The sequence below is a fragment of the Euleptes europaea genome, chromosome 2, assembly GCF_029931775.1.
Source record: "Euleptes europaea isolate rEulEur1 chromosome 2, rEulEur1.hap1, whole genome shotgun sequence".
Taxonomy (NCBI): Eukaryota; Metazoa; Chordata; class Lepidosauria; order Squamata; family Sphaerodactylidae; genus Euleptes; species Euleptes europaea.
Window position 1 is genome coordinate 87,017,969 of NC_079313.1, and position 13,673 is coordinate 87,031,641.

Sequence of the window (13,673 nt, forward strand, 5' to 3'; positions counted from 1 at the left end):
ATGAAGGAAGGAACTGGCCTGTCATCTGGAGAAGCCTTTGGTCCCAGGTCTACTGCTGGGTAAGCAGGTGGCAGCTGTGGCCAGGAGTGCCTTTTAACAGCTTCATTAGTCAGCTGCAGCCTTTCCTAGACAGAGAAGAGCTGGCCACTGTGGTGCATGCCGTGGTTACATCTACATTAGATAACTGCAATGCACTCTATTGTGGGGCTGCCCTTGAAAAGTGTTTGGAAGCTTCAGTTGGTGCAGAATGCTGCAGCCAGGTTGTGGACTGGAGTGGGTTGTGTGGACTGTATCACTTCAATCTTTGCTGATCTACACTGGCTCCCAACATGTTTCCAGGCACAATTAAAGGTGGTGTGTAGACTTTTAATGCTTTGGACCAGCATACCTGAAAGGGACTGCCTACTCCCTTATCAACCTATTGTACATCTATGGTCATCTTCTGAGACCCTGCTTCGGGTACCCCCACCTGCCACGATCAGGCAGATGTCAACCCAGGGCCTCTTTTGTCATGGCAGCAAATCTCTGGAACTCTCTCCCCAAGGAAACTTGTCTGTTCCCTTCTGTTGCCATCTTCTGCCAGCAGGTGAAGACTTTGTTTGTTTTGTCTGTCATTCCCTCAGGGATCCCTCCTTCCTGCCCTCCTTTTAATTGTTGTTGTATTGCTTTTGTATCTATATTTTAGCTTGGTTTTAGTTGCTTTAATGATGTGTTTTTATTTGGTTTTAATGGTTTTTAAGATGTGTTCTTACGTGTGTTTTCATTTTGTATGTCTGTTAGGTGCCTTGGCCCTGGAGAGGGTGGGAAAGCAGGGCATACATTTTGTAAATGAATAAATAAACGGTTCAGATGTGAGTAGTTTTCAAACACTGCTTTCTGTGAAGAGTGGTGCAGAGAAACTGGATATATTCTTTAACTGTTAATTACTTCAGTTCTTATTTGCTAACTAACAATCCCATTTTCTATAGCTGATTTCTGTTTCTGATATGTTTAAATGAAGACCCACTTCATGTATACACAGCTAATTTCAGCTTCGAAGGTCATTTACAGTGAAATGTATACACATACAATTGTCATATGTTGCTATAGATGATTTTCATGATTTCCCCATGCAAATTAGTGCTTACTTTGTATGAATGCATGCTATTTAATCAGACTTCATTTTGAGAATATAGTATGTTCTAGAGTGGTATTATTTATAGTTATTTGCTGCTTGCTTATTTATTTATTTAGGATCTTTCTACGCTGTCTCTTCAGAGTCTTGCTTAATAATAATAGTACTAACAATTTCTGTTTATATATTTCTCCTCTTAAGACTCACAATACTGGTCGCTAATAGCTTGGAGGTGGATGTTTCTTGGTGACTTTCTCCCCAGATACCAATTTAAAAGTTGCTCTGAAATGCAAATACTAAGAGCCGTTATAGTTCATTTATAGCCCATCTGTTTTTCTACACCCTTCATGAACCTTTGATCTTATACTAGCTAGATTTTACCTACTTCTTCCAACACATGCACATAATTCCCTTTGCTTATAGGAATGTATCTATAGGCTTACTTTATTAATTGAAATCTCATGCATCTGCTCAAGACAATATCTTCTCTTCCTTTCAGTATGGCATTGGGGAGTGAGCCAGTTCACTCCATGCTGTGAAAATGCTGGGTGAAATATTACTCAATTGGAGTCCTTTTGTGCAGATTGCTGTGTGCCACCACTTTCGTTTTTGTTTGCATGGAAACATGCTCAGGCCGGAGGATTCTGGAGGTTGTGGTTTGTCAACTTCTACTCTTCTCCTTCTTCTTGCACAATAGTAGGATATTTGTTGTATGCACACTAATTTGCTCACTCCAGTCCTTATACAAACCCAGATGGTCCCCAGTTGAATGGCAGACCAAAGGAAGTCCAGGGTGACTGTGGTCAGCACATTCCATGTGGGAAGGACTAGGATAATCCATGGTATCTTTGGAGTTGGCAGGATTTCTTCATGCATTTTCTAGTTTAGCAGTAGAGCATCAGTTGTGAGTAGAGGAAGCTTCAGGGCAAAGGTGCCATTAACTCCAAGGTGGGATATCATTGATAAACTGATGACATTCAACTTTATCTAGGTAGCCGGAAGGGATGGTCTGTGGCCTGAACTCATGCCTAGAGACTGTGGTTTGATGGATGTGGGCTATCAAAATTAGCCTGAATCCAGAGAAGGCAGGAGTGACACTGATTAGGAGGTTTACTGCCAGGCAGCTCATTCCTGAAGAGGGGGGTAGATAGGCAGCGGCCAGGAGCGGTGCAGTCGCACCGCCTCCACAGAAGTTTCCTAGCCAAAAAATAAAGGTTTAAAATGCATTTAAAAATCTGTGAAACTCCTCCATGGAGTTACACGGGGCTATGACCATTATTTTGCTGGTGTAGCAATGCTGCAGCATTGAGGGGTGTTCCCAGGCTGAAAGGAGGTTGGAAGCTGACTAATGTCAGCCCCACCCCTGGGAACGCCCAGGGAAAGCCCACTCAACCACAGTGCAGGCACCCACTTCTGGTTTTTTGCTGCCTGCGCGGCAGTGGCCAAAGCCAACACTGCTGCATTGTTCTGCGGCGCTGGCGCATGTGCCTCCGCACCAGCATCTGTGCCACTTTATCACAGCACAGAGTGGCACAGATGCTAGCGCAGGGTTACTCTGGCTCCTATGGGGATTTGCCCCCCCTTCAGGATTGCACGGTTAAGCATGGACTTTTTATCTGTTATGTAGCATTTTTGTAGTAGGTATGTAATCTGGTTGATTCTGGATTAGTAGTTACTGATGGTTAAATATGTGGGTGTACTTAGAATATAAGGAAGCTGTATGCTAGGCACTTTCTTTTGAAGTTAAAGGTATGGGTAACTGAAAATACTTTGATAGTGCCAGGATAAATTGGATTTAGGTCTGGTCATTCAACCTTGGTTTTTTGCTCCAACATTTTATCAAAAAATATTTGAAGGGACCATCTAGGTGAGTATATGTTGCATTTATTGGTTAATTTAACAATAATTTAACTTAACAAAGTATATTGTATCGGGCGCCATTTAGGAAGGTTTGCAGCCAGTGTATTAGACCCAAAAGCCTTATAACACTTATGCATGCATTGATATCCTCAAGAACTGATTACTGTTGCATGTTCTTCATAGGATGGTCTTTGAACATTGTTCAAAAGTTGCAGATAGTTCAAAATGCCTTTACTTAATAATTCAAGGATAAGAACACATATAACCACTCCTGTACCAACTGTGCTAGCTGCCAGGAAGCTTCAGGGCCTGATTCAGGTTGCTGATACTGACCATTGAAAGCCCTTCACAGGCTAGATCTCAACATATGAGCCCATTTACTTGGAGATAGGGTTGCCAAGTCCCTCTTCACCACCGGCGGGAGATTTTGGGGGTGGAGCCTGAAGAGGGCGGGATTTGGGAGGGGAGGGACTTCAGTGCCATAGAGTCCAATTGCCACAGCAGCCATTTTCTCCAGGTTAACTGATCTCTATTGGATGGAGATCAGTTGTAATAGCGGTAGATCTCCAGCTAGTACCTGGAGGTTGGCAACCCTACCTGGAGATCATTTTTATGTGCTGTGGTCATTGTTTCCGCTGTCCAGGAGGTGAAGTGCTCTGAACTGTGGAGCACGAATCTTTCTGGTAACTGCTCCAGTTTGGTGGACGATATAACAGCTTTCTGCAGCAGGGGGTTTGTCCTCTTTTCTCCTGCAGTTTAGGCAAGAGTAAGGCCTGCCTCTTAACATATATTTGAATTAGATTGTATTCCAATGTCTTATTATGTCTTGAGCTGTTTTTTATTTATTTTTCCCCAGTGTTGTTGTGAGCTGCCTTGAACAAATATAGAAAGGCAGGGTGTACATGTGTCATATAAATAGTTTTACACTCTGTCAACACAGATTCTTCCCCTAGCTGTTGGAGAATAGCAAGAGCAGTAGTTTGTGCGCCACTTAATAGTGGTTTGCCGAGAGCAGGCCAGTTTCATGATTCTCTTAATTCCTTTTGCTTTCCATTTTCAGTCTTGTTTGAAAAGGAAGGCACACACTGAGAATGTCTCCTGGAGTTATTTAAATTGCAGGGGCTTTAGGATACAATGAACTCTGAGATTAGAGGTTTCGTTTGAAGGATGCTAGAAATCATTGGGATCCCTAATGTCATTGCAGAACTGCTATTCGCAGACTTCCTAGCTCAAAGATTTGGAGAAGTGGAGGGAGACTCAATGGCAGAGATGCCATTTTTAACTTGTTGCACCGACATTCTCATTTGTTATGTGGGTATAACAGGAAAATGGAAGGGAAATCTAAGTCAAAGTGAAACTTATCAGATGAATGGTGGATAACTAATCAATATTTTGCAATTACACCTGTATGAAAAGATAGTGGGTTATTGGCGCATGATTCACTGCAGTGACCTCATTTGAAAGAGAGACCTCCTTAGTCGTATTAGAGTTGGGACTATATACCTAGCTGTGGGTTTTCTGAGGGGGGACTCATGAATATTGCAATATCTTCTAGTCATTTCAGATAGAAATAAATCCTGTTCCATTTTAGTTTCTGTCCTTTCTGTACTTTCTGTCCTAACAAATGCACCTAAAGCTGAAGGTTGATTCACACAGGCTACTCAGCTCATAGTTGCAACTCCCTTCGTGTCTCATGGGGGTTCTTTGAAATTTGCTTGCTGTGAGGAGCAATACAATTTTACGTAAAACTTGCAAATGTAGAATGAACTGTTGTGTACAAATGCATGGTTTGTGGTGAAGGATTCAGACGGTCAGTTTACCGGTAGCGTTGCTGTTAGTGAGCAGAGCAGAAAAGTGGTCAGCTGCAAGCAGATTGGTTATGTGAATCATCCCTGATTCTGTATTCCAACAAGGGTATACTGAAATTCATGTGTATCTTCTGACCCACTTATGAGCCCCAGTGAATTATGATGACCCAGTTCTAAAGCTGTGCTTGCTCTATTTTGATAGCAACGCAGGCCACCGCAACAGCAACCTTCGGGGCTATTAGAATGTGTTCCATTTTTCTGGCTTTGGTATGACTGCCAGGGCAGGTGGGTTTGCAATCTCAGGGTATATACAGAAATGGTTTTTCAAAGGCATGGAAGGATCATTGCCTAGCATGTGCCTGTTTAAATGAGCTTTGCTACATTTTGTAGCATTTCACACTGTAAAGGGAGCACCAAACCCGCCCCTCAGTAGTGCAACCAGGACTGCCACACTAGAAGTGTGAATGGTTACTGTGGGATGGTGCTGATGACATCTCTTGGGGAACATTCCCCCCGCCCTTACACCTAGATGGATTTTTTTTTAAAAGTGCTCTTTCTTAGTATAAGAAAGAATAAATGTGTACTCTCATAAACACTCATGTAGTCTTTCAAAAAGAACTGTGTAAAAAGGCTATCAGCTCCTTGACAAGAATGAATGATCATTTCAAACTTGCAGTTTTGTGGGGTGGAAGAGCAGTATAAAAACAAATTCTGTTGATAACGCAAAAGAAAATGTGGACCCTGCTGTCTGTTTCGTCTTTGGCACCGAAGTCTGATTTGGTCCTGGGCATATTTGGTCTGTCTTAGGTTTTGGGGTAAAAATATGATTGGGGAAAGAATCTGATCTTCATTCTGAGGACGAGAGGAGATCTTTGTTCTGCTCCTTCAGTCTACCTAAATATGCAGTCCTCAGAGCATGCCCACCCACCCCCTCTTGCCTTCATGGTGGGGAAGGAATGCTGCAGGCATACGAATTCATGTGTAAGTTACATCTTCTTTCCCACACTTTTGGAGTTGCACTATGGGAACATAAAATGGGAGCATAAGCTGCTCATGAGGGTGTATTCCCAAAATGATAAGTGACAGCTATCCCAACAATTGATACACAATGCCATTCCCTTACTGCTCCCTTTCCCTCTCTCTAGGTCCCAGTGTCTGTGGCCATGATGTCTCCTCAGATGATCACACCGCAGCAGATGCAGCAGATCCTGTCTCCTCCCCAGCTTCAGGCACTGCTGCAGCAGCAGCAAGCAATTATGCTGCAACAGGTAAGGCTGTCTGCCCTGGAGGCAGGCATTTCACAGGGAGACGTCACAGGGCTGACCTTTGTGTCAGCATCTTTTGTGTGAGGGGTGGAGTTTTTCCTGTTTGTAAAATCTGAGGTAGGACTCTATTCAGATTTTTCACATTTGGAGTGCTGAGGCTGAGCCACGGTCACTTGCCCAAGTGGTGGAACCAGGGTATTAGTACTGGATTTTCAAATCTAGTGTGTTTTACTTCCAGGATGCATTCTTTCCATTGTCCTAAACCTATGAATAGTGTTCAGCTTGGAATCTCCCTAGCAGAGGTCAAGTTGTTTAGTTCCATCTTGGTAAAAGCTCTATACAAACCTTAAAAATAATCTGGAAATAGGGCTGCCAACTCTGGGTTGGGAAATTCCTGGAGATTTGGGGTTGGAGCCTGGCGAGGGCAGCGTTTGGGGAGGGACCTCAGCAAGGTATAATGCCATAAAGTCCACCCTCTAAAGCTACCATTGCCCAACCTGGGGCTGGCAACCCTAGCTGCGGGCTAAGTTTTTTCATGACACATAGTAACCTTGAAATGCATGTGGAACAATACAGCTTTATTTTAAAGTAAACCATTATTTTCCATAAGGAATTCCTTTTTTATTATAGCCGCAGATAATTGGGGGAGGGAGGGACTTAATGTCTTCCCCTAATTCTATGCCTAACTGTTCTTGATCGCATGATCCTGAACCCCTCCCCCACTTGTTCACAAAGCTAGAATTGCATATTTGGATTGAAAGATTAGCTCTGAAAATTTTAGCAGTTTGACTTGGATCTTTCACAAATCAAGCTTCTATTTGGCAGAAGGTGACTATGAAATGGTAAGAACAAGAGAGGAGATAATAAAACTCCCAAACAGAATGCAACTGTTTGGACAAACATTTGCTCCAGGGAGGGGGAGAGAATATGAAAAGTTACAGCATCCTCCACACCCTTCAGTACCTGTTTACTTCCAACATACTGATAAGGAGTCAAGGTTGGCCCCAGGGAAAGAACAAAAGGTAAACACTAACTTGGGTGGGGTCCTTCCTTCTCAGAGCCTCTCTGGAGCCAGATAGAGAAACACGTTTGACTGCAAATTAAACAGCCTAGGCCGGAATAGCTGGCATTCTCCACAAGAAGAAAACCAAACATCACACCTCTCACCTCTTGACCCAATGTACTCAGAATACCATACAGAGGCCTGGTTTTGATTGGCTTTTGAGTAAACAGGGAGGCTTTCCAAACCTGTTCAGCAGACATAAAGAGAGAAGTTTCTGCTGTCAGCACTGTCAACTACAAGCTGATAAGGACTTTCCCAGAATGCCCAGGGGCATTCCTCAGGAGCCAGCTTCTCCCCCCCCCCCCAGCTTTATGGAAGTCTGTGCTGACCTTTCTTGTGGTTCTGGCCCCCTCCTGTGGAAAAATCAATCTGCAGATCATTTCATTCGGAAGGGCACAGCATAAGGAGCTGGAAGTGGCTTCCCCGTGAAAGTCTAGAGTAATGTTACCTAGCACATATTGAACAGTTTCCTTTAGCCAGGAATCGTTTACAGAGTTTTAAGTGTTCTGAGCTGTAGATAGTGGCATGACTGGTTTTTTTTGCAGGTGGTATAAGTGAGATGTTGAGCAAAAGTATTTGCTTCGTGGTTCCGTAGAAATCAATCGTGTTGTGCACCAGTTAAAGGTTGTAATCTCATTTCCAAGGTTGCTTCCACATGGATGTTTTGCTCTGGTTTGGCATTCCAAACTGCATTCCAAACTGCAGCAATGCATCCCCTAATCTTCCACTGTCTGGGTTTTCCCTGCTTGCTTCTGATCTCCCCCAACCCCGGTTTAATATAACCTTTTGGGGAATGTTGCTGTTCAGGCATGTCTGTATATGGTGTGGACAAAATGCTCCCCCCACTCAAGGCTTTTTGGGGGCTCTTTTTTAAAAACAACAACAGTATGCTATAGTGATAGAGCAGTTACTGGTTTTTCTAAAAAGCCTGAAAAAGTCCTTCGGTGGTGTGTGGGGGGCATGGTGACCATGGGGGGGGGGTTGAGCTAAGAAAAGCTCGGGGAGAACTTCTGGGTGGAAGCTACGTTGTGGCAGCTAATGCCCCTAATGCATTCGCACCAGCGACGAGAGCTACATGAACAATCGTTGCCTTGTAGAAAAGCAGCCCAAGTGTGTTTTGTAATGGGAGAGGTAAAGTACAAGATAATGCACACTCTTGTAGAAGCTGGAAGATACAAAGTGCTGTGGCTTCTTAGAGAATAGCTGAATTATAACATGGCAACATGTGAAGTGGAATAAGGACGCTTCCACATATGCCTCAAAGGAGTAAATAAACGTATGACACAGCAGCTGCTTCTCCCTGGCAAAACACCCTTCACCTGCCAGTCACTTTCCTCCTGAAATTTCTCTCTGGTGGCTGTCAAGGCTTCATTACACACAGCTGCAATGAAGCGTATCATTTGCCTGTTAAAACGTTTGCTTAACACTTTCCCCCCATCCTAAGCATGGCCACACTCTGTTGTCTTTCCCCGTTGTCACCACTCTGATTGTAAGCTTCTCAGTGGCAGGGACCACTCTCTTGTTTTGCTGATGAAGGCCTGTAAAGTGCTACTTGATGGCATTGTATCAGTAGTCTTAAGCAACTTTAGCCTTTCTACATGTTTAATGTGAAGGTACTGACCATATTGATTTTTCCCCCTGTGGTTTTATCTAACATCAACCATATTCATACTGTCATGTGGGACCTTCACCCTTACCCCCCTAGGGCTCTCTGGTCTGGGGAGGAACCAGGCCGTGGGAGCTTCCTTGGCCTCAGATCAGTCCGAGGGGGAATCCGAGCTTTCTCCCCCTCGGTGGTTGCCAGGTTGCCACTCCACTCAGGCATCCCAGGCAGCCTCTAGCATTCTCCCCGGCCTCTGCTCTCCTCTGGCCTTATGTCCTCTCCAGGCCAGAGAGGCTCCACCCCTTCTCCACTCTCCCCACCCCCCAGAAGTCCATAAATGGGTTTCTGTGTGGGTGCTTCCTGCAGCCCCATGTGGAGAGGCTGGACATGCCGCACGCCCTTGCCCCGCCCTCGCTCTCCGGATGCTCAGCTCTTTGGTGGGGCAAGGGCCGTCTTTCAGCGACATTCTTCATAGGTCTGAGGCTTCGGGCAGCATTTGAGCCACGGTGGCAGTGAGGGTGGCAGGACTCTGAGTTTCCTCTGATGTTCCTGTGGGCGAGAAGGAGCCCGTTTCCCCCTGCCTCTTTCCCTGGGCAGCTCCGGGCTCAGCCCAGGAGGCAGCCTGGGATCTTGGGCCGGTGATTGGCATGGCCGCTGGGGAGTCTGGGATGCGGGACAGGGCCTCGTCCCGTCACACACACACAAATAGTGCAAGAGGTGCTCTAAGGTGCTTCTACAGTCATGATATACCAAAATCAATTTAGCTGGAGCACTAAATGTGAATACAATGTGCAGTCAACTAACAGCCATTTTGTAGACAATATTGGAAGGGACCCTCCATAATCTCCCTTTTGACCCTGGGAAGAGACTAGGCTGTGCATATTCTGCACTAAACCAGTTAGTCTCTGGCTACAACCCATCACAAAAAATGCACACATTCCCTATTTCTTTCTTTTCCCATTTCCCTTACTCCAAATAGCTTTAGTGATAGACAGGAGGTTACAGCCCGGGTCTCATGTAATTCAAGATGTTAGTGAGTCATATTGCTAAATTCTGGGAATGTTCTTTTCGATTCTCTCTCTTTATTTGTTTACATGTATTTGCCACACCCTCTAGAAAAACATTACATTTGGCAGTTGCTTCCACTGCAAGAATATTCTGAGCTCTGTAGTTTGGAAGAAGCAGTTTCTTTCTCAGCTATAAAGCAATGGCTAAGGTTTTATCTGCCTCTGCTTAAGTAGAAAGGTGACTCACAATGTTACTGTTCTCCCAATGTTACTGTTCTGCAAATGATGATTTAATGTGGAAATTTAAGGAGCATCTAACTGGATTCTGCAGGTGCAAGGAGACAAAGAAAGTAGAATGTAATTCAGAGTTCAGTCATTTGCTTCTGTGAAGGTTTCAGGCATACCAATGAAGTATTTCTAGATAATTTGAAAGTTATCATCCACATGACACCAGATTGGTGTGAAGTTCTAAAGAGGTTGAGAAGGAAATATCAGTTGCAGCTTCTGGGTGCTAAAGTGATACAGTGGTTAGAGTATGACATGTACGTTCCCGGGAGATTCCTTCTTGAACAAGTTAATATTTCAGCCTCTGTTTCCCTATCACTAAAATGGGCTTGTTAACAACCTCCTTCAAATGATGAAGAAAGTAAATGTAAAGAATCTGCTTCCACAGACTCATTTTCAGTGGTTTCTTGAGCCTGTTACATAGTGTCAGTGTATACTTTGCACATTTACAGTACCTATGTAGCAAGCCTAAGAAGAACTACTCAGAAGTAAATCTCGTTTTATTCTATGGGGCTTACTCCCAGGAAAGAGGTTAGCTCTTTACAGCTCAGTCCTGATGCTCAGATTATGGCTAAATGCTATGTCAAAAGATTCATGAACGATTAAAGAGTAAATAGCAGTGAGGCCCCCAATTCAGGCTGGATCTTTGGTGCAGGACAAGGCGAGAGGGGGATAATCCTTTCTTCAGTACAGTTTTTTCAGCCTCCATCAATGCTTTGAAACTGCTGTGTGTGGTGGGGCGGTGCTAAATGTACAAGCACCCATGCAGGTGCTGGAATTTCTGAGAATGTAGATGTCTCATGTGCCATCTCTGTTCTTCCCTTCCACTTCTTCCCAGCTGCAGGAATACTACAAGAAGCAACAGGAGCAACTTCATCTGCAGCTACTGACTCAGCAGCAAGCTGGAAAGCAGCAAGCCAAAGAGGTGAGTTTGTCCTCATGTAGGTTTGGTCTCTAGCTACAGATATAAATGTACAGGAACGAATGGGGGTGGTGTTTTACCTTCTCTTTATTATTTTGTGTCAAAATAATTAATTTGCATTGGTTATTGCATTCTTTTGTTTTTGTTTCTTTTGAGATCTATAGGAATCACTTCTCCGATAGTGTCACTTTTTTTGTTTTACATCCAATTTGCATGATATTTTTATGATTGTACCATTCATCCAAGGGATTCTTTGTGTCAAATTTCAGACTAATAAGAGTAAATGTTTCAATTTAGGGGAAGCGCTTATCAGAAAAAAAAGATTTGTCTTGATTAAACATTTTTTATTATGTAATACATATGGTTTATTTGCCTCTGTCATGCTGAGGGGAGGCAGAGCGTGTTCCTCTGTGGTGCTTTACAGGTGCCTGCTATATAGGGGTGTGCGTTAACTTCTTTTGGTATTTTTTGGATTTGGGTATATTGGAGCCAAAAAATATCTGTATCCCCAAAGTCCAATACCAGTATGGTATTTGTATTCAGGTTTTATTTGGGAATATGAATTTATTTGTCTCCATTATGGCCTATGGGGAAGTTATCTGGGGTCTGTTTTTAAGCTAGAGGCACTGTTGGTAACTGTCCACAAAGAAATCCCATGTTTCAAGAAGATTGGGTCAGGGGGTTCAATTCTATGGGCCCCCAAAGAAGAAGCCTCCATCCATCCTCCATTGTTTCCAATGGGAGGGGGGAAGCAGCTTTCCCCCCTCCTGGGCAAAAGAAGAGAGGCATGCCTGCAGCAAATACTGGTCAATGCCTCCCATGCCAAGAACCAACACAAGCTCAAGAGAAACAAAGCAGAGCCCAGGAATCCCAGCAAAACCACAAACCAACGTGGCAAGCCCAACAGAACCAATGTCAGACCAGAGAATCCCAGCAGAACAAAATCAATCAGGGGGGCACTTTTGCAAGGCCTGTGGAACTGACGTGTAATGAAAAGCTGAGCAGAACCCAGGGCCAATGTGGCAGTGCAAGCCCAACAGAATCAATATCAAACTAGAGAATCCCAGCCAGATTTTTTTAAACGGCCAAGCCTAGCACAATAATTTTAAGCAAGGGGGGCACTTTTGCAAACCCAGCAGAACCAAGGACTGTCTACAGAAGCCCAGCAGAATAATCTTCACAGGGGGCCACTTTTGAAGCACAGCAGAACCAATGTCAAACCAGAGAACCCCAGCAGGGTGTTCCCCTCCTCCCTTTTTTGCAGAACCAAGGGCAATCCACAGAAGCCTAGCAAAACAATCTTAAGCACAGGAAACCACTTTGGCAAACCCAGCAGACTCAGTGGCTATCCACTGAAAAACATACAAGCCATTATTTCCCCAACTAAGGCCTCAGAAAGTGAGAGGGAGGAGGTTTGTGTGCACACTAATCCTCCTCTGTCAGTAGTTTGCACACCATCACTGCCTCAGAGGAGAAATTTTAGATATGGCAGCTGCCCTTAATCACTGTCTCTTATTTTCCTACCTCCCAGCCCTGCAAAGAATAATGTTTAGGTGCTGCAGGACACAGGCAGGATGCTGCTGCAGTTGTCTTGTTTGTGGGCTTCCTAGAGGCACCTGGTTGGCCTCTGTGTGAACAGACTGCTGGACTTGATGGGCCTTGGCATTATCCAGCATGGCTTTTCTTATGTTCTTAATGTTACACACATGCAGACGAGCATGCGGGTTCTGCTAGTTTCTGCTAGACACACAGGCCCCTATCCTATTCTATCCCTTTAATCTCCAGCTAGATGAAGAACAGTTTTGGTGTAGCTGTATTATTTTCAGCAAGCAATTTTGGACTGGGGTGGTGACAGAGTCAGCCCCACCTCCAACATCCCCCTGTGCCACACAGCTACTAAGGTTCAGTTGAGCTATTTTGATGCAAGAGGATTCAGAATGGCATTAGGGATGTTTTTTTTCTTCTTCCAGTCAAATTGGATAGCTGCCCCACTGCTTCTCTCTAGTGACATTTTTATTTTGAGAAGAGCATTTTGCCCCGACTTCCCAACACAGACTGAGAGGATGCAGATGCTGGCATTTCTGGAGGAGATACCGGAAATCACGAATCTCAGTATCCAGGCTGGGATTCTCTGCAAAACCCAGACCCAAGGCATCCTTAACCATGAGGTGGAGAAGGTGGGCCATGCAGTAAATGTGCCTGAGGACCAGTGCCTGTTCCACTGCACAGCCATTGCTTGCACCGCCATTGGTCACCATGAAGCCCATGGAGATGTTCCTGTCTGCCCACCTACCCCACTGTTTCTTGATGGCGGCAGAGATATTGTCTGCCATGTTTACCTCATTGAGAACCTTGGAGTGGAGCAGAGCCTGATGGTAGCTGGCCCAGCAGCCCTCACCCTGCCTAATGCTGGTTTCCCCACCCCCACCCAGAACATTGTTAGGTTGTCACCAGTGCACCATCAGCGAGAGATATGCATGATGTGCCTGAGGGCAGGTCAAGATGTCAGATGTGATGTGCACACTTCTCCCATGAGCTAGACACAGCTGGGACAACTGTACCTTCACATAGTCCTTGCCAGCCATATGATGACAGCAACACATTCCTGCTCAGCATGGACAGGGACCATGTACCAGGGATAGGCATCCTGGAGCAGCCTGCAGAAGCCAGTGTCTTCAACTACAGAAAAAGCTTCCCATCTAGAGTGATCATCTCACCAATGAGGCAACTGACCAGTTCACCCGAT

General features: G+C 44.7%; 1 protein-coding gene across 7 annotated transcripts in view; it reads left to right on the plus strand.

The window, feature by feature from the left end:
• Positions 1–13,673, plus strand: part of FOXP4 (forkhead box P4) — a 159,484-nt gene that overhangs the window by 93,395 nt on the left and 52,416 nt on the right. For 5 of the 7 annotated variants that reach the window (XM_056844085.1, XM_056844088.1, XM_056844086.1 and 2 more), the window contains 2 exons: positions 5,928–6,050; positions 10,844–10,930. In XM_056844085.1, coding sequence (XP_056700063.1) covers positions 5,928–6,050; positions 10,844–10,930 — 210 coding nt within the window. The remainder of the gene's footprint in view (positions 1–5,927; positions 6,051–10,843; positions 10,931–13,673) is intronic. The other 2 variants (XM_056844091.1, XM_056844092.1) reach the window with 1 other exon arrangement.